Source organism: Musa acuminata, chromosome BXJ1-8, assembly GCF_036884655.1.
Source record: "Musa acuminata AAA Group cultivar baxijiao chromosome BXJ1-8, Cavendish_Baxijiao_AAA, whole genome shotgun sequence".
In the NCBI taxonomy this organism is placed as follows: Eukaryota; Viridiplantae; Streptophyta; class Magnoliopsida; order Zingiberales; family Musaceae; genus Musa; species Musa acuminata.
This window is the reverse complement of record NC_088334.1, coordinates 6455350-6482352: the sequence shown is the minus strand read 5'-3', so window position 1 is coordinate 6482352 and position 27003 is coordinate 6455350. Positions and strand designations below refer to the sequence as shown.

The following is a 27003-nucleotide window of genomic DNA, read 5'->3' as shown; positions in this document are numbered from 1 at the left end:
CTCCACGGAGCAGAGGTTTCAACATCCTATGCTGAAAGGAAATCAAGAAGCAGAGTGGTTCAAAAAGATATGGTTCAGTTGATCTCGAGAAATGTGCTGACTCTTCTTTGGCCCACCATAGTTCCTCCAATCCTTGGGTTTCAATGTCGAACAGCTGCAAACTCTCAATTCTTGCCAAAGTCAACCAACAATTCAATCTCAGAAGCTATTGAGACGTCTTGACAAGAAGAATATAGTAATTTCCTTCAGTGAAAACAGATGTAGTGCAATAGTCAAATCTGTTTTTATCTGTGTTGAATCTTTTTATGTAACATGAATTCCTACAACCAATTAGTCAACCTTTAGTTTCATCTTACTATCATTTTAAGCTTGAAAACACATGTAACATGAATTGCAGGTCCATAATGATATCCCCAAGAACATGATGATGATGATAGGGTGAACGAAAACACGTTACCTTTCACCTGAGACAAGGTCAATGAAGTACCATGTCCCCACTCTCAAACTCAAAACTTCAATAACATGAATCTTCAGAATTAGAGAAGGTCATGGTTCAAGGTTATTGATCATCCACGAACACTTGTGAGGGATCCTCGTAATGTGCAATATGCAAATTAACTCATTAATTTTGAGTTGCAGATAACAATTCTTATAGTTAAGGTCAACAGATCAGAAAACCAACTCCTATACATTGCAGATTGTTAATGAAGCTGGATTCCTTCTTTTGATCATACAAGCATGCAAGAAGAGCTTCACCAAGCATCATCACCTGGATAGAACTAGTAGTAACACCATGACTAGATACACATCAAGGCTACAATTGACTGCAGCAGATACTCCGGCAGAGTATTATCCATTGGCACCAAGAGTTCCATGGAATTTACTCGTTTTTGGATGATTCGCGATTGCTGCTGCTACCACTGCTTCGATCTGTTCTCATCGGTGAAAGAATGGCAAGGCATCGGTGTCCCTAACATAACTCTGACAGTAGCCATTTCCTTCTTGCCTTTGCCTCGGTTTTTAAGTTGGCTTTCCGCCGTGATGGAGACTTAGTTGGGTGAAATTGTGATGAAAGGTTGTTGCTTGGCATTCTCAGAACTTTGGCCCTCAACTGCTGCAGTGAAACCTTGAGTGATATAGTCCTCTCCAGCTTCTTCATCCTTTATTTTGTCCCGTTCATCACTAGCCTCTGCAACTTGCACATTTTCTGCATCCTTCTTCTTGCCTCTGTATGAAAAGATTCAAAAAGAGAAATGCTTAATTCTCTAGAAAAAGTGTTTGATGCAGAAAGAACACTATCATGTGCAATGAGTACCCTGAATAAGTCACAATCCCAACTGCAACAGCCGCAAAAGCTATGAAGTACATCCAGTCAACCTGCAGGGACATCAAATTGCTTTATGTTCTATATATCTTAACTTTACAAGTGACTGATCATAGAAAATATGAGATCATTAACCTTCTGGTGATAAGCAAAAATACGGATAAAAACAGCCCACATGTCTGAGGTTAGCAGAGAAAGATTTAGCAGGGTTGCTCCACATATCTGCATGATAATCGATAAATAAAAGAACCAGTAAGTGGAAAACATGGAGTGAGGTAGGGATCTCCCATCATCAGTTGTACTCAATTCTTTGACTAGTGACCCTAATATGATTTTGCAAGAAGGGAAAAAGAACACAACTGATTGTGTTTAAGATGATAATTTAACTGTAACATTTTGAGTGGCAGGAGTAGGTATATGATTAGATAAAACTTAAAAAGTACTTTCTATTTTGGCATTCTAGACAATAAAGAATGCCGATATATATTACCATATATGAAACTTTAACATCCCCTCAAGTGCATGAGGGATAACATGAAAAAGAATTTGATCGGATTATCATAAATAATTATCATAAATCCCAAAAGCTTGAATTGTTAGGAAAGGATTATATATATATATATATATATATATATAACTCTAATAATAGTTAAGCCCACTCCTAAAAGTTTGGCCCGGGACAATAAAATGGAAGTAGTTATCAATTTTGCCTAACAAAAGGATGTCATGCCCACTGTAAATAATGACAGTACAATTCTTCCTGTTTGTTTTCCATGTTTGTGATTCTTCACATGTTCATCCATTCAATTTTTATTTAGCATCATTTAGGAATTATCAAAGATTAGCTAAAGAGATCGAAAAAAACAAAAAGAAGTCAGTTCTGTCCTCCTATGATGGCATAAGCTTGACCAATGCCATTATTCTCCATATTGCAAAACTTTCTTAACAATAGGTTCTCATACTATGGATGATGCATGATGAGGTTAATACAACATGTTACCTTAAGAATGATGGGAACAGTAGAGTAAAACAGAAACAGTGCCAATGCAAATCCAAGAAATGGTAGCACCTGAAATCACATGGTCAAAAAAAGAAGTTATTAAATATATTAACTGGAAAATAACATTAATATTATCGTATGAACTATGAAGAAACAACTACCAAGAAACATCTCAGGCTCAAACTAGTTGCAAATTCAACAATATAACCAGACCATCATATTGTTACCAACATACTACCAGAACTTAAAAGTTCAAAGCCGTCTGTTACATTGTATCACAAAAGAAAATAAACCAGGCCATACAAGATATCCACATCTTGTAACCTCATCAAAGCATACAAATAGAGAACAGAAGCAAAATAACCTAAAGAGAAGCTTCAATCTTTCTGCAGGGTAAGCAAATGAAAAATGCATGATTTTAAGCATCACAGAATCAAATAATTGACAAGGATCTCACAGACAATAAGTCTATGACTCATTTTAAGCACATTTGTATGCATGATGTATGTGTGTGTTATGAGAGAGAGAGAGAGAGAGAGAGAGAGAGAGAGAGAGAGAGAGACTTACTGCACCAGCTGTCCAATTAATATCTTTAAGCTCATTGCGCTCAAGTATGGTTCTGGGAGTAATTAAGGAAAAGAGAAAATTAAATATGAACTGTCAAAAACCAAAGCTGAAATCTTTGTGTGTGCTTGCATCATTAAACTTTATTTCATGATAAAACTAGGATGAAAAAATTGGCTTCTATTAATCAGAATACTGTAGTGTCAGCTTGCTGGGTTTAGTAAATGATCAGAACATCCAATCTAAATGCTAACAGAAACAAAAGATTAAGCCTGAACACCACAACATAGACAGATAGAACAAGGATATTACCTAGGAATGATATTCTTGGTGAAAAAGTAAAGAATCAGAAATGCCTAGGATCATGTTTGATGTTAAGAAACTTAAACATAGGTTCTTAATCATATATCTAAACATTGTTAAATTATATTGCAGTTGAGATAGTGTTCTGATTAGATTTCCTGATAAATGAGAAAGGGGACGTGCTAATAAAATTTGCATTCTGCAATGTCACACATGCACAGAAAGGCCAAGAATACATTTGAATAGCACTAACAACTGCTCCAAATACTCCAAGCATAGCCATCAACTCAATTCTATCGCCCTCCTTGACAATAAATTCCTGAACAATGTCAAAATGAAGTCTCCTTAGATAAAAGAATCCTTTCTGTTTAAAGTTAAATAGAGGCAAGTAAAGAGATACAGGAGTAATACTAATGCTATATCCTAAAATGATCAACATCCAACATAGAATATTTATCAAGTTAAAAACCCCATTGTCTTGCTAACTTATTAAATGTTATAGACAAATGCATGGTTTGCAATATCGTACCATATCGCTCCGATAGAGAACCGGTACGGGTGGTATGTACTGGTTTGATAGAGGACTAGTACCGACGATACATCGGTACACCTTAGTGTATCATGTGTTAGTACGTTCGGTACAGCTTAGTATATATCATACTGACAGCTGATCAGCACACCGGTACGATACAGTATTCAGAACCTTGAACAAATGCAAGAAGCTTTAATTCAAAACCTAGTAAACCATGCATGGAGTCGATCACCTAACGACTTTTTATATTATTGCAGTTCCTTAAATGTATTAGAAGGATCCTGGATACAAACTATTCCCAACCAGGGTTTGCCGTACCGAGCACGAGTCGAAACGCCGGACTGACAGTGTTGGGAAAATATGGGTTCATCTACACAGTGTTATTATAAACCAAGAAATTTCTGCCAAAGAGAAAACTTCTTTAATTGACAATCAGCCTAATGTGAACCAGTTCAAATTGGTGCCAAATCCTAGCGATCATAAGATTGGACAACAGAGACTTTCCTGAAATCCATATAAACTATTATGGCCGATAAAAATAGAAATACCTTGCTTCAATTTAATTTATGCAAGCAAGAAACAACCTTACTAGTCCCACTAGACGAAGAAGAATCTAGTAGAAAGAGAAAATGATTAGCTTTACTCTTTAAGACATGTTCATCTAGGAGAGACAAATATGCAAACAGTTCAATGGAAAATAATCCCCATAATTGCAGACTCATTAGGTGCATAAATAAGATCAATAATTCTCTTCCTACTAAAGAAGGGAATACTATCATACAGTCCCTCAAATTACTGAAAATGTGTTGAGAAAGTAGTGTAGTGGCTGGAAATTGGAATTCATGCTGTCAGTCCAGAGTTTGCTCATGTATCAGGATTATATTTGTAGAACAATGTAAAGGTAACTTCCAGTGTTCTTGTAAATTGCAAGAACATAACAGGAGAGTGTTCAACTTAAAACAATGGAAAATAAGCATTCTTCTTACCATCTCTGTCTACCATATATAGCATGATGACACCAACAAGAGTCCAACCCATTCTTGATGGACACTTAAACAAACCACGAACTTGCCTCCTCCACTTTCCTTTCTCACTCCACAACATTTTCTATTTTAGTTATACAACAAATCATCAAAAATATGAACCCCAGATGGAAGAATCATGAATCAACGGTTAAAAGTATATGTGATTTCAACAAGTGATTAGCAGCACTTTCAGAAGACAGATATTCAGCTTCACCAAACATATTCATGGTTAGCCAAGGGACAAAAAAGTAACAACACCAACATGTCATATTCCCTGGAGATTGTATAGTTACATGTTTTTTCAGAAGTATTAGAAGTAAGAGAGTATAAACTAAGAAGTTTCAACAAACAATGGAAAAAAGAGACTCTTAACAAACGAGGAAAAAAGTGAAATTCATACCTCACCAACATTACTAACTGCATACAGTGTAGCCCCAGCAATGACCAAAATATCACCTTTAACAGGGTTGGGTCCTCCTGTAACTTATATAACATATATCAGAAATTAGTGGAGAGGCTCGCACGTGTCCATAACAGGATGAAAGTTTCCAGTTACTAGTAAGATATACATAAGCAATTGATTCTTTTGACAGAAACTAATTTTGATGATTAAGAGGCACTTCAGTATAGAAAAGCCTTAATAAGTACATTCATAGGAGATTCACAGTGCATCAGTGACTTAATGTGATGGAATGACAGTCTACAGCAGGCAAACAAGAGGACCAAGGCTTTAAATGTTATTAGATTAAATATTTATATAATAGAAAATATAGGAGTTGACAAATAATATAAAGTTGCAAGTTGCAACAAACAAGAAAGTTCAGAAATGGTACAACACTGCTCAAGATGGAAATACACCTGTTAGTTCAAAGCTAAAGCATAAGCAACAAAGATTATTGAAACAATGTGAATATACAGAAAGAACAATAGGAGAGGTAAAAGATAGTAAGATACCATTGACCAGACAAAATTCATCGGTTGAGCAATCATTACCAGAACAATTGCAATTGCCTTACTTAAAAGCAATAATCTTAATAGACATATAATTCATCCCAGACTTCCTAGGCATAAGTCTCAACTAAAGTAGAATTCCAAATAAAGAAAACTTATGGGATAAGACTTCTTTCCAGTGAACCAAAATCCCATAAAACTTAACATAAAAAGGCCTCTAAATCTCCTAAAATCCAAATTCAAATGGTTTAATAATTTTTCAAAACCATGTCATATCTAGACCATTTCTCCTTGACATACAATTTAAAATAGGTTATTAGAAACATCTTAATACAACAACTAAAAATAGTGGCATAATTACTCCAACAAATTATTAAACAATGTAACAACTCAAACACAGACTTGACTTTGGAAAATTACACACATAAAATACCCTAAACTAAATCCAACCTAAACTCATCCTAAATCATGGAAATAATTGGAGCAAGAGATGTTCTAAATCAAATGGATTTTTTAGAAGGGATTGTGCATGCTCTTCGGACATTACCACTATATATTTTGTTAGATATGAACTCGCTTCTAAGCATAGTAACAAAGTTGACTAAAATTGACTGTTTCTGAATCATTCGAATGTGATTATGAGATATACCACTTATTTTGCTTTGTGGTACTTAGGAGGGTCAATTGGCTTGCCAGAATGAAATGTAGTACATTTTAAACTACTTGGATCTTTATGTACACTTCTCATATGTCGTATCTTGGTATTTTAGATATGCCTTAAATTGAGTAAAAATTCCGAGTAGAAGATCTAAAATATGCGAATTCACTTAATATGCCCAATATATGTCCTAAACTCCTAATTATCATTAATTAATTTGTACATATAAAAATAAATCAGATTCACAATATTTGATCTCAATCTCGATGTACCACATCATTCTAGAATGCAAAATGATCAAGAATCACGAATCAAAATGCAATTCATAATTCTAGAAGGTGGAGATAGAAAAGTCAAGTTGGCTGGAGATAAGGCCCTGTTCATTAAGCAAGCAAAGGAAGGGATCAGACTGCATTGAAATTCGCAGCATATGATGTATGATGTGAGTCAAAATAAATAAAAAATTATACTAATTCAAGATTTTCTTCATGAAATTCTATATTGTAATTTCTTGTGTATCGCATATACTATAAAACATGAAAAGATTTTATGAGATAAATTAGGCCAAATGCATCTTTTTTTTCTTACCAGTTTTTGATCACACCCATTATTGCCAGATCTATGAAGACAGTTTTAAAGATCTATGGTCTTGGTAGCTTTGTCTACCAAGGTTATCATTGATGTTATTGCAAGCCTGCGACAAATTGTTTGCTTAGATGCTCATGATTATAGATTGTGCTTTCTCTTAAATCAACAATGCTATTTTCACTGGTGCCAGATCTATCAAACTCTCCTGTAACGGTTCTAAAGATCAGTGGTGTCATTTGGTAGCTCTATCTTCCAAGGGCCGTCACTGGTGTTGTTGCAAGCCTGGAACAAATTGTTTGCTTAGATGCTAATATTTGTAGATTGCACTTTCTCATGAATCAACATTGCTATTTGACATCTTCTTATCCTTTTCTTTGGTAGATTATACTAACTAATGTACCCACAATAACCAAATTGACCTATACAACCTCAAACATCGCTTTAACCACTTTGTCCTCAATATATCCTACAGTTCTTCGAATACTCTCACTATTTTTCTTAAATTTACAAATAATGTTAGCAATATTAGCCTTTCTGTTGCAATGCTTCTCTTTGCTCAGGCCTTCTTCATGCCTACTTTCGCCTATAAAAGTTTTGCCTAAATAATGAAGGTTTGTACATTCCTGATGCGGCGGAAACAGACTAATAGCAACATTATAAAAGAATTATAAGAGGACTAGGAGTCGCAATAAGCGGCAAATTACCTTCTGCACGGTCACTGGCATGAACATCGGAGAATACAACCATTACAATGCCAGCAACACAAATAGCAACACCAGTGAATTTCCTATATCCATATTTTGTCTTCAAGAACAACCATGTGAGAAGAATCACGCATGGAATTGCCCAACAATCCAGAAGCATGACACTTGTCAAAGATGTGTACTGGTAAGACTTGACAACTATTCAAAATAAAAATATTAAGTAGCTTTGAAATCAATTTAACAGGTAAAGAATGAGTTTGAGAAAGAAGGCAGTTGTCACAAATTATATATAGTTAGCTAAAATGTCTGATAAGAACATACAGAAACAAAATTATTATGCAAGTGAACAACATAAAATATAATAAAGTAGTTCAACATATTTACTAAGGCAGTTCAGGTTGCACAATTTTCGAATTTGCATAATTGTATAAAGCTCAACCATAACCATGGAATGAGGTTTGATAAAATTCAAGCCTGCCTGAGTAAAATTCATAATATTGCATTATGGTAAAATATGCATAAGAGATAGAAACAGAAGTAGATACAGTATGGCAATAGGAGGATGGAGCCAGTGTAATGATGGCAGCGTAGTGCTGATTGTTAAAGGATGAGAAGAGACTAACTACTTAAAAATACGATGGTAAGAGATCAAAATGCGTTGGAATATTGACACGATTTATGGTAGTAAAACGAGGGAACCTACAAACATTTGTCTGATTTTCTTTGATACTTTTAGTTCACATTTTCGTGACAATTCAATCAAAATCCACCAATTTTTTTTGTTAGTACAAGCATGTTGACCCATCAGGTTCAGGTTTTCAGGTGGTATACCTGAAACCAACCCCTTAGTATTCGGATTGAATTTTGATGATACTTATTTGACTAGTGTATAAATCAAAAGCCCAGATCTCTTATCCATTTCGGACAGTTTGGGCTGCTTGGTGAATTCTAGACAAGGATTCCCATTGTAATCCCAATCATGAGTTGTTACAAGAACTTACGGTCACAATCGGTGCTAGCTCAATTAATCTTCCACCACCTGGTTTACAGAGTACTAAAGGCCTTACCAAATACAGATGCAAGTTATTGACACCATAAAAGAAATAATGAAACTCAGAATGTTCTTGAGGCCCGGCATTTATCAATTAGAAACGCACATCATCCCCACAAAAGATAATTGTTATTAATCACCAAAGGTACTCACCAATAAAATTGGCTTCCACATCAACTATACCGAGTATCAAATAGTAGTACCAATTTATCTGCACAAAAGATCAAATGGCGTATGAATAATTACCTTTTCGTCGAACTAGAAGCTAATCCCAAATTTGTCAACATAACTAAATTGGTGATAGCGAAAGAAATCTAATATGCTAGCAAAGTTATCAAAGGAACAATTCTTTCCACAGGGAAGAATTCTTTATATAAATCTACCGGATGAAGTCATTATTCATTGCTGTTAGAAACCGAATGCACATTAGAAGAGAAAAATAGAGGAAACAGCATCCCCGTACAATCTAAAACGAGGCTAAAGTGCAAGTTTTTTTTGGACCTATTAAAGCAATTAAAGGAAAAGCAAAAGCAGCGAGCGAGTACGGCACCTGAAGTGGCCGCCTTCGGTAGATGACATAAGCGCCGTAAAATATTGCAAGGAGAAGGTAATTCAAGAACGACTGCGAGGTCGGAGCATTCACGCCTGCGTTCCACAACAACGACCTACTTCAGAAAACCACGCAAACCAAAACGTATTTATATTCTTTACGGAAAATTCGCCCAAATACAAAGCAAAAAAGCGTCGAAAGAAGAGGGAGAAGAAAGAGAGGATGTCCGACCACAACGAAAAATTTCAGGAAATCACATAAAGTCAGATTACCTCCCAAAAAAGAAAGAAAAAAGCCACCTTTGTTATCTTTTGACGAACAAATCGTCCAAAAGAAGGAAAAATAGGCATCGAAAGAAGAGAGACGACGTCGCAAGTCAACGACCCGCTTCACCAGATTACTACCAAAAAGGACTCAAAAGAACCCCACCCTTACCGCATTTCTACAAACGAATCGCCTAAAAAGAAGACAACCGAATCGAAAGAAGAGGGAGAAGCAAGCGAGGGAGGGACCTCTCCTGGCAAGCTCGGAGGAGGAGAAGGCGGTGGAGGTGATGAGAAGGGAAACGAACTGGCCCAACACCAAGCCCATCAGAGCCCTCTTGGTCCATACCTTCTTCCACTTCTCGCGAATCGAGCGGCGCAGGGACTCGGAATCAACGATCGGCATCCCTCCGGACAGCAGCAAACCTCCCTTGTCACGGTTTATCGCTCTCGCTCTCCCACCCTGCCTCTACAAAAATGGGATCTTTCCCACACTCTTGGTTATATATAGACGACTACATACTACGGCAAGAAGAGGAAGAAGATGGAGTGCGGAAGGTGATGATTGCTTTGTGGAAGATCGAACGGTCGGGATGGGAGATTGTTAGCTGTGGGAAAACCGACGGATGATGTGAACCGTTGTGAGTTGACATCTTAATCAATAGATAGATATGACAACCGTGATGACGGCGCGATGATCATGATCACGATCATGATGTGGCACCTCCCAATATGACAGTGAGCCTAAAGTCGTCTACTTTTAATCCAGATATTATTATTATTATTATTATTATTATTATTATTATTATTATTATTATTATTATTATTATTATTATTATTATTATTATTTGGATTGACGTTAACAAACGGAATGTATATGAATGATATTAGTGTATTGTTATAATAATAACAATTGTGATGTATTATTTCTAAGGTAAATTACAAGTGATCTTCATATTTATCTCTATCAATTTAAGTTTATCGTATACATTCCTAATATATGTATATTTTGATTAAAATTTTAATTAATATTTTTTTAGTTATTATAAGCTATAATAATAATAAAATCATAAAATTTTAATTATTTGAGATCAACTATATAAATCTTTTATCGAAAATATTATATGTTTAGTTAAGTTTAGAATATTTAAATCTTTATTTATAATTCTATTAAGATCTTTTTAGATCTTCTTCTATCTTTTCTCGTAGCACTGGTATTAATTATTTTATATTTTTTATCTATCTCATCTAGAGGTCTCCTAAAGAATATGCTCGTAAATTTTTTCTCTTCTCAACCTCTATCAAAATGATACTTATTTATTGTTGTAATTAAAAATCACATGCTTTCTTTTTACTTATTTTAAATAACCTATCATCACAAAACCATAAAAGATGTTGTAGATAAAAAGAACAGATGGCACCTTTACAGAAGACTTCTCAATGATTGTCTTTTGGTTGAATTATGGTCCCAAGTTGTGACTGATCTGTTTCACATTGGATCTGCAATAAGAAAATAAAAGATTGTTGATCAAGTTATCTAAAGTAATATGCATGTACATGGTCAAAGGAGAGAGAAAATGCTGGAAATGATGGATGTCATGCACTGATGTGACTGACCTCCCTAATCCAAAGACACCCATTAATAATTCATTACATGCATCTTAATTCAACAATTTATCTACTAATTGATCCCAACCTTCACATTTTTTACATCCTCATTTCCATTTAAAATTGTACCCCAGTCTTCATTGGTGGCCTTAATGAACTATTTTGTCAGAATCTAGCACAAGTCACTATCTAATTTGGCTTAGCCTGTGAAATACAATTAATATTACTCAACTTAAAATTATATACAAATATTTTTTTTTATTTTTTTTTAAATAATCATAAATTCTTTGTTTGTTGAAGAGATTCCTTTTTTAGTTTTTAAATAAAGAAGAAAATTAACAAGTTGTAAGTAGTGATAAGATGAGAAATGACAGGTAATTAGTTCAAAATGTGTATACCAATGTGCAAATAATCCTAGTTTAAAGTGACATGTGACATTAGGAGCTAAATGCTAATTATTATAGTAGTGATTCCTTTTATCTTAGTTCTTTGTTTCCTCTTCATCTCTGACTTCAGCTTCAAATATACAATCAAGTATGACATGAAGGTTCATGCTCTGAAATGACTCACTTTTGTTGTTTTTGGACTTGCATCTCTTAAAAGTCTTCGCTGATGTTAAGGAATAGACATTCAATCATTTTCAACTTGTATTTTTGAAATTTCAAACATTTAGTCCCTCTCAATTTGGATAAGCTTTAATGCCCCAAGCAAGAGTTAAAGATTGCATGGGACTTACAGATGAAAAGAAGTTTTACATAAGCTATGTTGGTTGTATAAAGAAGTATCAAAATTTTATTTGATGAGAAACTTTTAGATGACAAAGCAATTATGCCTTTGATATGGAATGTAGGAGGATTCATTAGTATTGTAGAAATGTATGTGGAAGATTTTTGGATTTATTAGAAAAGATAAAACAAGAAATTATGTATTTGTGAAGAATTATGTGTAGTTCAGATCAAAATAAAGCAAGGAAAGAATCAACATGTCCAGCAGAGAATGACAGATACACTGATTAAACGAGATATATCATAAATAAATAAAAAAATTATTTAGATATATCATTATTTATTTCATCAACATAGATGAAATAAATCCATGTAGTCGATTTCAAAACACAATGCATAATAAATTATTTGTCATTGTTGTTTGTTCGATATAAAAAGTAACAAATTTAGAAATTATCTAAAATTTCTAAAACTATATGATGTTTCTTTCAATTATCTCATCAAAGAGAGAGAGAAAGTTTTACTCCCTTTTTATTTGCATTTCAATTGCCAAAAGAAAGAGGAAAGTGACTATCCTGCATAAACAGTTATCACTGATACTGCACAGGAAGCTTTCACTCCCATTCTATCTTTTATCTCTGAGTTGCTACTGATACTACTGTACTGTAGCACAGAAAGCTAAATGTTGGACGTAATTGAAATAAGCTGAACATGAAGAATTCTTCATAAATATGCAGCACAGACCTTGCCAATTCATTTGTCATAATATGCATGGAGGTTGTGCCTGTTCTTCATGCTGCTGCCTCATGATGGATCTCCTCATGGGTAGCTGAGCTATTTCATTAAAGAATTCAGGTTTTTGCATCTCATTTGAAAGAAATGTTGAGGTTATACATCCAAATTATAAGAGACACAAGCATGAACATGGTGCTATTGCATCTTGAAATAACAAAATGATTATCCAGATAATGATAACTATAGACTAAAAAAAAAATTGTTCTCTGTAGATCAAGTTCTTGTATGACCATCTCTTACAACTGATTTATAGTTATTGTTTTCCCTACTCACCTTCAAGGCTTTTCATGCTCTTCATCAATCTGAAAACATGAGTCTTCTACAGCCGCTAGCTATATACCTTGTGTTCGGAGTCTGCAGCAAACTGCTCTATTTATTGTAGTTAGGACTGGCTTATCTTTTTCTTGTGACCAGTCAAAGAATATTCTTCTGACATCTGTGGCAGAGAACAGCTTCAAACATTTTTTACGAAGTTATGAGCAAGATGAAAAAGATTATAGGTATTATTTAGTAGTTAAATAGCATACAAATAGTCAAATAATAAAAATTTGCCGGATAGGGTACTTGAAAACTAGAGTATACTAACTAGCCCTTCATTCTTTTTCTCAATGACCAACCTAGTTACCATATTTGGTTAATTGTCACAGTGGCTAATGTAAGAATTAAGTTTGCTCTATAGACATGGAGTCATATGTGATCTAAATCCCGTTTGAGAAAGTAGGGTTGTTGACGAAATCCGTTTGAGAACCACGTCTAATTATTACTCAAAATGTTTGGACATGGTTCATCTTTTAAGATCCGATAAACTTATTGGATCAAAATGCAAATGCTCGATCCATATCAAATAATGTGTATAAATCTTCTACCAAATTCCAACCAGAATTTTGAGCAAGGGTTCCATTATGGACCTAATAAGTTGACAAATTACAACCAAATTTCCAGTACTAGTTGTCACCTGTTAGCTTCTTCTGTGCTAAGGTGATTAGACCACATTGAAGAACACACGTATGCACATCGCATGCATGACGCATGCACACACCAACCGACGAAATCCACAAGTTGCATGTCAGACTAATTCTAGTTTTGCACTTCGTACTACTGCACCCAACTGGACATTCTAAATATGAAGTACCCATGCCTTTTTAGTAACATACCTCAACTGCAAAAAGATTGCTACTTTTACCATGGCTCACAAGTGGCTTGAACAGCTTAAATCAAAGAGGTCAATCTAACGCATGAATTTACAATCAATATTATAGTGGTATTTAGGTGTCAGGCATTTTCCTGAAAGAAAATAGAGAATTGAAAGAAGCTAACCTTGCAAGAAAATTTATGTGGGGAGAAGTGGTTGTTTCTCATCAGGTCCAGCGTGGTGGCTAGCCTGAAAAAGGAATGTTGATGTATGATACATCTTTAAGAAACATATGCTTTTATTACATTTCCTCACTGAATCTGTAATGCTGGAAAGTTAACTTACATCCTCTGTTGCACCAGCAGCCATATCTATGAAAGATGTTTCCTTGGATCTGTAAAATCAAGGCATCAAAACACATTAACCTCAGAACAAAATAAACATTGATAATCATTCTGCAGTCATGTCTGAGTGTAAATCTTGTTTGTCACTCCAACTCAGCTATTACATGACATCCAAAAAAATACAGTGCAAGTGGCAGTTTTTGACCCTAGCATGTGAACTGTTTCTCTCAAACATAATCAAGGACAAAGAGAAGGGTATGTGTCTTTTTTTTTCAGTGTGTGTGCGCTGGCAAGGGGGTGCGGGGGTCACGCAGGCGCATGATAATCTTCTTCATAGAGATGAAGAGGCAGATTAACAGTGACAAGAAAAGCAAACATAAAATCACAAGACAAGAAAACACACCTGTAATCTTGGGCATCCCTCATCTCTAGATCTCCATTTGGAGTTTCATCTTTGACTTTTGCAAGTGGAGAAAAGAACTGTGGAAGAGGATATCAGTAATTTCTAACAAATTTATACTGGTAGATAAACAACTTGAAATTGCATCATTACCTGGTGCATCGATATGAACACTATTGAAATGCCCAATACAAAGTTCATAGTGAGAGTGTGACCAAATAATGCAGCAGATGCTATGCCAGTAAAGATAGTGGCAACTGTCGATGAATATTTTTTCAGAATTGTGTCTGCATACATATAGAAATGAGCAGCTTAATGCAAAATTTCAACAAAAAAAGAAAAAAAGAAAGGCCAGAGAACAATAAGAAACTCCAACTCATGTTTTTAGTAACTATAGCCCCACCTGCATATTTAAAAAAGAAGGACGAGAGTATTCCCTGTGCAGCATTGTTGCAAATGAGAAACATTGTGGCCTTTGAGTGTCCTTCAAGTATGTGAAAACTACTTGTCCCTATAACAATCAAGGGTGCACATTAAACATTCATATTCATAGAACGGTTTAGAAATGGTATGGAGGTACTTGCAAATCTTCTATGGTACAGGCATCTTAAAGAAAGCTAGAACATATGATGTAACTAATGTTTATGATTATGTTATATAATATCCAAACTCCAAAGAATATAGATCAACTTAAAGGTCATATAACACACTTAAGACCTGATTGTAATTGTCAAGTACATCGCAAAATGAGAAAAGAGCCCCAACTAAAATTGCCATTTGTCTTGGCTCAAGAACTATACAGGAAAGAAGCACTTCTCTTAAATTTCTCCCCATCTTCCTTACTGAGTGGTTCTTTCTATTTCACTTCAACATATTTTGTCAGAGGTGCACACTATTATTGCTAGATAATGCAAAACTTCTCTAGCGTTTACCATCAATAGACTCCAGCAAAATATTCTACCAATCAATTCTGACTCATCAGTAAGGTTTTCTATGGCTTATCCAAACAATTACTAGGGTCTAGGAAGTGCCATTAAACTGATAATATGACCTTAGGAAGCAGGGACAGAGATAAGACATGCACAAATATTATCTTGTCACATGGTCAAACATCATTTGGAAATGAGAGAGGGTCGACAATTGATAGAATGGTATTGTGGCTACTGATTCCCATACATTTTCATTTAGAAAAATGAACAGCTCAGCGAAACATAAGCACTTCACATTACTTGCCATATTCATGTCGGACATGCATCAAGCAAAAATAATTACAAAAAAACATTAAAGATACTTTTGTTTTACTTCAGACATTTGTACTAGATAAATTTCCTGTGCAATTTTATTTTTCTTGAATGATCTTTCAATGACCGGCAAATGGAGATCAGCTTTTAGATATGTTGTTTGATGTCAGCACTATGGTAATGAAACTAAAATGATGGTTTCATCATATTTCGCTCATTAAGAATTTTTTTCTTGTCCACAATTTTTGAGGATCATGTTATCAGAATGGGGCAGTTGCTGGTTTATCCTTCATAATGTTTAATATATCCCATTCACATGTCCAAGTTAGAATACCTAATATCATGGTTCGTCTTATCGGTCTGTACTGACCAGCCACTAGTGTGGAATGTACCGACATATACCGAAATATGATACGGTAGGGTATACCGAGTACTGACAAACTGGTATGTGCTATCCATATCGGCCCCCTGTCGGACCAGTATATCCTGTCTATACCAGGTGGTACGCCATGGTACGATAAATTTTGCCTAATATACCCTTACAAAGTACTTAATACCAAGGTAGGCAATACCAAATGATACCGCCCGGTACAGGCGGTACATACCGGTCCGACGGCATACCGGTATGCGGACCGCTCGCAACCGGACGGAACGGTTAAAAGCGCCTTGTATCGGACGATACGGGGTAATATCGGGCTGTAACGATCGAAATTTCGACTGTTACCGCCCGGCACAACTCGGTAACGGTCGAAATCGACCGTTACCGCACTGTAACAGTGCTACAATGCTCCATCGTATTATGGAGAATCATACGAGCAACAACAGTATGGTGATAGTTGGTCATCCTTCTCTGAGCAACAGTATAATACAGAGCAGCAGATCAGTAGCGAAAGTAGAAGTTCTGACATTCACTAATATATGCCTCAAGAGCTGCCTCGGACAAATATGATTCATGACGATCAACCTACGATCAACACCACATTGATGCATCAATGACATACATTGTATCAATACACTATGTCATCGGATCAATTTCATGATTGGGTCCAACAAACATATCATATTGATATACAGATATATAGGATCGAGGACCCCAATACACCACCTGTGGAGGCCCGTCGTTCATTTTGGTGGTAGAATCAACAATCAAGTATATCTACATACGTGATTATTTAATTCATTTGAATTTTAGAGTTTATATTGTAACAAAATAGTCTAACAATATAAATGATTTTTCTGTAGATATTTCAATATTTACAGAAGGACAATCCATAACGGACTGAAATACGAACCTTGAACAAAACTTTCTTAAAGCCCGAAAAAGATATGTGATACCATTCTTACCTAATTTACATTAATTTTGCTAAACTTATACTATTAATATATTTATTTCTAACTTAAAAATCTTATCTTAGCTTTTTTTTTATTTTCAGATATTTTTGGAGGGTTTTGTACCCTAAATTAGGTGTACTGCTCGATACGCTTGGCGTACCGCTCGGTACACCGTACCGTACCGAGCCAGCCTCGAAACACCAGTATGGTACGATATTGCAGACCTTGCTTAATACCACATATTGTACTGTCATTAGCAATTGTTAGGTAACTCTTGGCCTTGGCTCAGGTTATAGGCAAAAGACAACTTGATGGAAAACTTAACATGCTTAATAACCACTACCAGCATAGTTAAGGACGGTCCATGAACCATGAAATAAGCAAAAGTTTATAGAAATTAAAAATAGTGGTTAATGAAAGACTAAATCTAATCATTGATATAAAGAATTCCCAGAGTATATAAATAACACAAAATCCACAGAGAATAATTCTTGAATATTACTTGCAGATCATACCTTTGAGGACAGCAATACCGATGATTGCTATAAAGTTAAATATAGCACCATAGCCATATAAAAATAAGTTCTGCATGTGAAAATGGGAAGATTCAAACTGAGATTTACAAGAACCAAAATACAGAGGGGCTGCTAAATTGGAGGAATAACTAGTGAATCCATAGATCAAAACTGATAAGAATTAGGATAACACTTTTAACCACAAGAATATACACAGCAGGGAATCTTTTATTCCGACCTTAGTAAGAAACCAATAACAATCATATATGAGACTAACCTGAAGATATATGCTCGTCTCAAATTGGCTTTTTAAAGCATACTCATTATAGACTGAGGCTAGTGAAGGTACAGTTACCTGAAAATTTATCCTCTCAATGTAAGAATCTAGGATGGGGAAATAAAAATGTATATCTTCAACTTCAATTGAACAGGACTAGTGGCCCAGTTATGAGTTAGTTAATAAGTAATCTAGATAAATTCTCTCAAATTCAGTCCCACTTGACAAATGGATAATGCAATCTGCTAGTATTTGAGTAAGATACAAAACATCAGAACCCTTCATGTTTCATATAATAAAATTTCAATGCTCTGAATGTAATTAAGTTTAAAATGTCAGGTTTCATTTCATGACAAAATAGAATGCCAAACACTAAACTAATAGACTTATGACAGTTATTTTACAAGAAGAGACTCTGGAATAATCATGGATTATTCTGTTCCACATATGGGATCCTCAAGGGGTTCTTAAAGCCATATATACTATTATCAAACCTTACAACTTCAAATTATATGATAGTCAACAAAAAATTCAGTAGATTGACTAGTCCTGGAAGCAAAAGGAAACATCAAGCAAGAGTTTAGGGAATAGAAATAACTCCAGCTTCTCTCCTAGTAAACAACTAAATAAAAGTAGCCATAAGTCAGAACAGTGCAACTTTTTGTTTCTTAAAATTTTACAAGCCTTTCAACATTAATGTGTTAACCACTTCATTTTTACTGCAAGAGAAGAAACTTACTAAAAGGTTGTCAGTAAAGCTTGAAGATTCATCTAAGCTGATAAAAAGCAAGATCAGCTCTTGGATGTTTATACTGTAGTTTATAGCACTTACAAAAATCAGTGTATACATGTATGCACCAGTTGCAACAGGAAGACCAAGCGCTGTGGTACCCTCAGGCAAGGATCTAAGCTGATTAACACTGATTCCAATGAGCAGCAGTGCAAGAGCCTCCCACTGCTCCACAACAGGACATGAAAATAATAAAATATCAATCTATTTTACCACGCATGCGGACCATTTTAACTAATACAAGTAAATAAGAATTGATTATATGCTCATTCCAAGAATCCATCTTTGATCAAGACTACTAATTTTCTGCATTACTTAGAAAAGCTGAGACATTTGCCATCTAAATTGATGGAAGTTTCACCTAAAAGTCTTTTGACTTTCCATATTTTGCAACTCAAAAACTAAAACAGACTATAAAGTATATCCGTTAAGCTCAAACTTGCCTGGATAATGGAAAAGCGTCTTCTCATTATGGTCTTTAAAAGAACAGCAATTACCAAAACCTACAGAAGATTAAAAGCAGCAACAGACATGTTCAGACTGCAGGTCAGGGAAAACAAACACAATGTGGAACTTTGAGAAAACATGTTATAGCTGACATAGGAGAAATGAAGCAACACGATATAACCAACAAAATCAATGAAAACATGAAGTGACACCAGAACTTTTTTCATAACCACGTGGCAAACAACTATTTATCACAACTACAAATAACCCAAATAGAGGGAAACAACAAAGTCTAAATTTATACGAAAATGGGACTTGTTGCCTGCAGAATGACTTGACAGTCATATATATAAATCATTTCTAAGTTGAACATAAGATATATGTATGCACAATTTCAGAAAACATGTTGAATGAAATAAGTCTTTCAAACACATTTGTACATTAGTATCCTAACTATTCTTTCTTTAGTCCACAAACAAATATGTTAATTAATGGAAGGCTAGTCTCCTCAATCTTGTAACCAAATATTTAAGACAAATCACAAATTGAATTGGTAAATATGAAATAACTTTCTTAGTAAACAGAAATGTCCTTTTTTGTAAAAAATAGTAAAAAAATGCATCTCTTAATTAACTCTGAAATTATATCTTTGGATATTTCTTGAGAATCTTGCAAATATGTCATGAATTTGCTTAAAAGAAAGCTGACCCGTTAATTTGATGAACCTAGAAACACATGGCCAAAAAATACTGTCTAAATAGATGATGTAACTCTCAATGGTACTAGTGCAACTCTCCTACTACATCCAATATGGGACTAGTCAAGGTGTCATGAATATCATTGAGAAGATTTCCTTTTTTGTGAATTTTAATCATTAAGGGTTCAAAATGCCAAAAAAAACTTCAAACCTAGGATTGTCATTTGAACTTTCAGGTGTAGCATGTCCCAACCCATGCTGATCAAGAAGACAATCCTTGCTTAGAGCACCCTTGCCTCATGACAGATAATAAACTAAACATGGTTCGCATTATCGGTCCGTACCAATATACCAACCAACTATCAATATGATACATACCGAACAGTACCGAGCTATACCAACACATGGTATAGTGGGTTGTACCAATGTACCACCCATACTGGTCCTCTATCAGACTGGTACATATCGCCCGTACCAAGCGGTATGCTTCGGTACGTCAAACTTTGAAACTAAGTACCGTAAACCAATGTAAGAACTGATATTATAAGTGTATCTTATTATGGGAAGAACAGATATAAGAGTCAAGGAATCAATTCTGAATACAACAGGAAAAGAAATTGTTGTGCTCAGAAGATTACCATCAATGGTACTTTACGTAGGTTAAGACAGAAACAAACCTAAAAAAAAATTTATGACTTAAAAGTTAATTAACTTCCACAATTTATAACTATTTTTCATTGATCACCTTTAACACACATATATGATATGCACATTTTTCTAGACAGTATAGTCAATATGACATTTTGTGCAAATTTTGAACAATATTTTCAAAAAGTACACTAAACTGTAGTACCTTAAGGTTGCTCAACATTTTAACAGTAGCAGGGTTGAAGTATAACTGCACAAAGAACAGAAAGAAGTCAAACACAATATAAAAACTTCAGCATAGTTCTATATCTTTGGTGAAAAATGGTAAGGAGTATCATGTGAACATATGAACTGATCACCCTGTATGACACCAAGGATGGTGTGATGGTGTTTAGTGCAAATATTGTACCAGCAAGAACAAACTAGCAATATGGATGCATGCAAACATCGGCATGCAAATGTCACTGTTCTAATGCATCTCAAATCAGCACTCACATTTTGTGAATAACATGTCCAGCCACTGTAGTTCATGTTACTACTGCAACAATCCATGACTCCAGGTGCTAAGTGCATGGCAATCTGTCTATGCCAGTGTCTACATGGGTGAATGCACATACATCATGTGTGATACTAGCATAGTATAAGGTCATAATCCTTTGTCACTACCTCTAAACATAGACTGAAAGGGCTAAGTACCTGCATTATAAATTTCAGGTAATTGTTGATGGCATAAAGAAAGGCAGGAACAGCCAGTAGAATATTGTTTCGAGCTGCCTGTAAACAAAGTAACGCAATTGATAATCAGATGCTAACACTTACATCATAGAACAACAAGTATTCCTGGTTCAGAATTGCCCAGAAATCCAGGATCATTGGACAAATAAAAAAAGCAATTAAATACTAGTGCATTAAGAATGGCAAATGAAATTGAAATAAGATTCCATATAAATTAGAAGCCGCAAAACCTTCAATAAAGTATCTAAGCCATGGTCAAGCAGATGAAACTGTCGCCACAATCCAACAATTTTTTTTTTAAATTAATATGCAGTCATATACTCATTCAGATTCAAGAATAAATACTTGTATTCGCTAAGCATACTGATAGAAAAGCTCGAGCATCATATCCACAATGAGAAGATTCATAAAATAAATTTAAGCTTTAAACTTTACTGAACTTCAAGTGTCAAAAGTTTATTAAAATTAATAAAGAAATTATGATGAGGAACAAGCCAAAAAAAAACCATAAACTAGAAAAAGTCCTATGACAAGCTGGTCAGTCTATACTCACAATGAATCATGAAAATGGTTCATAAGCCAAAGCCTGTTGCAGATTCAAGAATGATGAAATCCCATAATCACATACTCTTACTCTGATTTAGAATTTCCTTGATATGTATTTCACAGTACTAATGAATGTAGTAGTTCATGTCATTTTCAACATGTAAGATAAGTTCAATGCCTTTATTGAAATTTGAAACATTAATAAATAAAATTATGGATACTAAAAAATCATTTATCTGCGATCACAGGTAGGCTGAGCATACAATAGCAAACAAATCAATTATAAATTCTGTGATGAATAAGAGGAAAACAAGTATATATGTTAGACTAGACCAAAGATTTGCATGAAAGTGTACAAACAGGTCATATCCAATGCAATAGAACAACTTGAAAACTACTATATAAGAAAAAAGGAATTTTGTATCAGGAAAGTTAAATTGTCATGTGCAGAAACTCCACCTGCACAAAATTAGATACAGAGAGAAGAGGCCTTTCTCCCACTTTTTGTCGCCTAGACTGCCAATTAAGAGATGAATCACCAAGAGAAATCATCACAATTCACTTGATAGGAAAGACAACATTCACAAGTAGCATAAAAGAATATGCTAAGATATAATAATAAAAAAATCTTTGAACCATTAAACAATGTGATATACCATAAACACTTAATTAAAAGATAACTGTTTATCTATATGTGGTCTGATTAAACTGCTGCTACCTATATGTGGCCTGCAAATGTGAAATACCATAAGTAATTGCTGCTACCTAGGTATCCAGTGCCTAACAAGGAATGACAAAGTATATTTAACTTTATGTACTGCTAGAGAATGAAAGCACACAACCAAAATGAAAAATAAATAAAAGGAAAGTAACAAATCAGATGGAAGCAGTAGTATCACTTTCAATGGATCCCAACCTCATAGAAAGTTTCAATCAGCATGCCAATAAGCACATAAGCTAGAAACTGAGAATAACATTCAATAACTAAAAATTCAGAAGAAAAAATAAAGATTAGTTCTTGTATTCAATGTCACCCACAAAGTTAGAAATATTTCGATATTAGCAAGCACTTCTAATTTCTAACTAGGAAAATGATCTCTCTAGCAAGATCATATGTGCTGAGATGCTGGATAACACATCACAGGAAAAATCTAAAGGTTTTTGCAGGAAAGATCCCACCAAAAAGCATATGAAAGTTCAGTTGAAACTCTGTCAACTGCTTCATTAAATTCATAAAGATGTGAATCTCCCAAAGTTCAATCATGCACTAGCTAGCAGCAATTATTTTTGAAGTAGATTTGGTGGGAAGAATGAAACGAAATGGGGTTAGATTAGAAGAAGAATAGTGAAGAAAGGTCACAAAGAACAAATAGCAGAGACTTATCTCCACAGCTAGGATAATTGGTCTAATCTAAACTGAAAATATAAATTCTATTAAAACCAAGTCCTTGTGTAGATATGACCACAGCACAAACCAAATGAGGTTCAAAAATAAAAGAAGCAACTTAATAGAAAAAAAGATTAATGAATCAAGGTTTAGAAAACCGATCGTACTGGTCAGTATGGGCCAGTATTTACCAGCCCAAGCATGAACCAGCACACGGACCACAGGTTTCCACCCAGTTTAAGTTCACACCACCGAGTATGGTTAGCTTACTGGCTGAACCACCTGGTTTTAATAATTAAAACCAGAGGCACTGGGCAGGAAACCCCTACCATTCTTTTTTTTCTTACAGCTTTTGACTGCTGTCACATTTATTTCCTTTTTTCTCTTTTTATTTCTCTCCTTTTGGAGTCTCTCTGGCTCCCCCTGTCCCTCTATCATGCAGCAAGCTCTTGCCTCCTCCTTGACAGAAAACCTTGTATGATCACACAGAAAACGTAAATACAACCTTTAACATTGGTAAGTCTGATGATAAAAGAAATTCATCCTCTTTATTTCTCACATTTAAGTTTTTTTATGGTTCAGCCCTAGTGAGGTTATGAGAATTAACTTTTCTTCTTTCTTCCAATGTGTGTCTCTGAAATCAGAAGCTTACTATAATATTCAAAATGTTGGCAAGTACATCATCTGCATCTCAGCTGGAATAATCTTAGGTAACTACTTATAACTTACTGCATTCAAAAGTGAACAATGTCAATGCACACACAATTAATCAATTCAAAGCCAATAAAAGCTTGAGCAAACATTCAGGAGTATGAGTCAAAGCACTCTAAAATTTAAATTATTTTTGCACCTGGAACAACAGCATCATAATGGCAAAGAGAACTTTTGTACCCTCAGTCAGAAAATTAACACTGATGGGACTAAATTTGAAGCTCCCATCCACCTTAGACATATAGACCAGGATGGGCTGCAAGAAAACAGTAAAATATGTCATACATAAGCTGACTAACCCACTAAATCACTAGCTCTTGAATTTATGAAATAAGTATTCTAATAATCATTGCCTGTCATCACTACAAGTTTTTGAAGACATTGGTAATGTAAGATATTGATCAAGTTGTTGCAGTGATAGTATATCTACAAGAACATACCTGCAAGAAGAGTTTTTCTAGAGAGAAATTTTACCAATTCAGTTGAACCAAATAGAGGAATAATTTTATCATTTTCTTGACTAAAAGAGAATTTCTCATATAGTTGTTAATGCAAATTAAATGTTAAAATATGGTATGTTACATTTTTTCAGTCAAGTATTTGTTTCTAAAGTCATTTAGTTCGCCTAGAACCATTTGCTTTGCCTCTCTGTACATGTAGTACACAATGTACATTTTAAGGAGAGCTTGTTGAGGAACTAAGGGTGCTAAACGCTACATAAAGTCAATCTACTTACTTGTTCTATATATTTTCGTAGAGGGTAAAACAAAGTGCTTAAGTTCCCTGGCACAATTTGGTCCATTAGAGCATACTAACTTAAATTAAATGATATATCCTCCACATATATATAATTGAAAATGGACAAGTGATTACATACCTTTTCCCTGATAATTAGATCATTTTGCAAAGACTATTCAACAAAGTTGTAGCATTCCAGGTCATGAGAAAATTTTGAACTCAAGCTACAACTTATGTTAATAGCAGTTTGCGAAATTTTGAATGGGATTGTGCAGGTTTCATTGTAGTACCCATTCTTACAGGCGGTGCTCTTGGAAGAATAGACAGCAAATTTTCGTAAACAGAACATTCAACAAGCATTACCTGGAGTCCCACCAAGATGCAATCACCAACAACCAGCATAACATGAAGAGCTCGTTGTTTTGAGGATATCTTGCTCTTATGGTTGTCATACGCCCTGGACACAGTTTTACTTGCTGGAAGTGGAAATTTGGAGTGACAGAAATTGCATTCTATCATCCTTTCCCCTAGCAACAAAAAGCTTCCCACCCAGCAACCGTTTATGAAACGCAGCTATCTGCAATCCTAGAAACATGCAAGTAATATGATAATCATGTTTTAAGATCAACCAGTCAGCGTGGCAGGTCAAGACCAAACAACAAGCATCACCTATACAAAACAACATACCTTTATATCATATTTCCACCTTACCTCATTATATACGGAAAGTGAAAGATTACCATACCCCAAACAATGCATGCCATAGTACTCTACAAGACAATTTCGCAATCGTGTAGCAAAAAGGAACACAATTCCAACTACTTTTTCATATCAAAGACCACAAATTACAGAAAAAATGCCGAAAAATCCGATATTCAGATCAAACACCACAATTTCAGAGTAAAACTCACGCGCTCAAAACACCAAATACCTGATCAGACGAAGAAAGCCCGTCACCCGATCAAGGCATTCTCCAACCGCCCGGTTCTCCCCCAAACCTCCGAAATCGGGAACGAACCGAGCCCTCCTCCCAAACGCGCTGGTCTCCAGGCAGAACCGACGGTTCTTGGTTCGGCGATCGACAAAGTGGAGCGAAGACGAGATCGATTCTATCGACAGAGGAGGGGAGAGGAACAGAAAATTCGAGGCGAGTGGGTCGAATGGAACCGAGGGGCAGTATCCAAAGGTCGAGAGAGAGAAAGAGAGAGAGAAGGATCGACTCACGTCTCTTTCGCTTCAATTCTACTGCACACTTCTCTATACGGTTTGTTACTTCATTTCCGCACCGCAACGAAGAGGATAGCAACGCAGTGCCCAAAATACCCCTATTTGTGTTCCTCATTTTAGAGTGGGGTTTTGGCTATTGCTAATTACTTCATTGCCTTTGTTCGTGGGTATGTAAATTTTCTACTCACAGAGGGTTCTCTGGTCATTTCAGTAACATGGGTGATTCTTTGTATTAGGATATTATTCTTTGTAACCTATTTCTTGTTATTTACGATCTTTAAATATTCATAAATTATATATCCTTAATTTATATTTTAATTTTAATTTTTTTTTATCTATTATTATTCTTCTTCTCTTTCTCCTGCGAAGATGACATAAGATGATGAAAAAATGATAGATAATAAAATGGAAAGTATTGAAGATCGAAGATAAAGTGAGAAATAATTTTTTATATTTATTATAATGACTTAACATTTTTAGGGTTGGATGGTGAATAATAAGATTTGGGCTTTAAATAGTAAACTCCTTTATATCAACTTGATAATATATTTTTATCGATAAATTTTTTAAAAAAATTATTCTCATGTAGCGCTCTTTATTTTAAAAAAAATAAGACTTTCTTCCCGCTAATTATCACCTTAAGTACACTTTTATCCTTGTTTACTATTACTATGTGCCCTCATTCGTCGCTACCAAGGTATCAATCTTTCTAAAGAGGGTCATGGCAAAGACAACCTACTTATAACTCGATTCCTACAATAGCAACGGGGACTTGCGTGAGAATAACCTCCTCATGAAACCTATTATCACTTCTCCACTGATGACGAAATTGACCGTGTCAAAGAGGAAGGAACCCTTTATAAATGTGAGGGCGACGAACAAGAATGACGATGGAGACGACGGACAAGGGTGTGGTGGTAGTAATGGATGAAGGACGAAGGCAACTATGATAGATCGGATGCTAGGGGTAATCTCATCTTTTAAAACACCGTAAAAAAATAAAAAAAAAGGTTTTATAAAAAATTCTTTTTTAATTTAGATTATATATATATATAATTTTTATGTTCTTATAAGTGTTTTTTACTAAGATTATCATATTTTTCGTTTCGACATCAAATCGATCAAATGATGGGACTATAAATTTTGATTAAAAAATAAAACAAAACCGTACTCAAATTGAATATAAAAAATATAA

General features: G+C 34.9%; 2 protein-coding genes across 15 annotated transcripts; both read right to left on the bottom strand.

Annotated features, from left to right (window-relative positions):
• Positions 1-373: 373 nt before the first annotated feature.
• LOC135587281 (uncharacterized) lies at positions 374-9999 on the bottom strand. Of its 8 annotated transcripts, none has more exons than XM_065078505.1 (11): positions 9763-9919; positions 9251-9345; positions 8854-8911; positions 7650-7847; positions 5149-5231; positions 3428-3510; positions 2892-2943; positions 2325-2393; positions 1460-1546; positions 1316-1377; positions 374-1227 (listed from the first exon to the last, which is right to left on the bottom strand). In XM_065078505.1, exons 1-11 carry the CDS (start codon positions 9917-9919, stop codon positions 1050-1052), a joined length of 1122 nt encoding a protein of 373 aa, XP_064934577.1. In that variant the 3' UTR covers positions 374-1049. The 8 variants fall into 8 exon arrangements, with proteins under 8 accessions (XP_064934577.1, XP_064934578.1, XP_064934580.1 ...); XM_065078506.1 differs by having other exon boundaries at positions 5149-5225; XM_065078508.1 differs by having other exon boundaries at positions 9251-9365; positions 9763-9893.
• On the bottom strand, positions 8854-25861 carry LOC103993463 (CMP-sialic acid transporter 5). 7 transcript variants are annotated; one of them, XR_010475821.1, is made up of 20 exons: positions 25513-25860; positions 24945-25166; positions 23983-24099; positions 22205-22261; positions 21161-21238; positions 20670-20714; positions 19116-19175; positions 18715-18837; positions 17883-17960; positions 17606-17675; positions 14921-15028; positions 14671-14804; positions 14521-14597; positions 14119-14167; positions 13959-14022; positions 12915-13093; positions 12591-12675; positions 9863-11013; positions 9251-9345; positions 8854-8911 (listed from the first exon to the last, which is right to left on the bottom strand). XR_010475821.1 is itself a non-coding variant. In XM_009413543.3 (16 exons), the coding sequence occupies exons 2-15, from the start codon at positions 25098-25100 to the stop codon at positions 13972-13974; spliced, it is 1203 nt and encodes a 400-aa protein (XP_009411818.2). In that variant the 5' UTR covers positions 25101-25166; positions 25513-25859; the 3' UTR covers positions 12684-13077; positions 13959-13971. The 7 variants fall into 7 exon arrangements, 1 of the variants encoding a protein (XP_009411818.2); XR_010475822.1 differs by having other exon boundaries at positions 12915-13077; positions 24945-25158; XR_001979536.2 differs by having other exon boundaries at positions 12591-12680; positions 12915-13077; positions 25513-25859.
• Positions 25862-27003: the final 1142 nt, after the last annotated feature.

Bases quoted from the DNA above. Each gene is read 5' to 3' on its own strand.
- LOC103993463 (XM_009413543.3), bottom strand. From the start codon at position 25,100: ATGATAGAATGCAATTTCTGTCACTCCAAATTTCCACTTCCAGCAAGT. The intron at 19,176-20,669 runs GTACTACAGTTT...AATCTTCTGTAG, and splicing joins AAATGTTGAGCAACCTTAAG to GTTTTGGTAATTGCTGTTCT. The intron at 14,168-14,520 runs GTGTGTTTTCTT...TTGATTTTACAG, and splicing joins AGGGATGCCCAAGATTACAG to ATCCAAGGAAACATCTTTCA.
- LOC135587281 (XM_065078505.1), bottom strand. From the start codon at position 9,919: ATGCCGATCGTTGATTCCGAGTCCCTGCGCCGCTCGATTCGCGAGAAG. The intron at 5,232-7,649 runs GTAATTTGCCGC...ATGTTATATAAG, and splicing joins TGCCAGTGACCGTGCAGAAG to TTACAGGAGGACCCAACCCT. The intron at 1,547-2,324 runs GTAACATGTTGT...ATTATCATGCAG, and splicing joins CTGTTCCCATCATTCTTAAG to ATATGTGGAGCAACCCTGCT.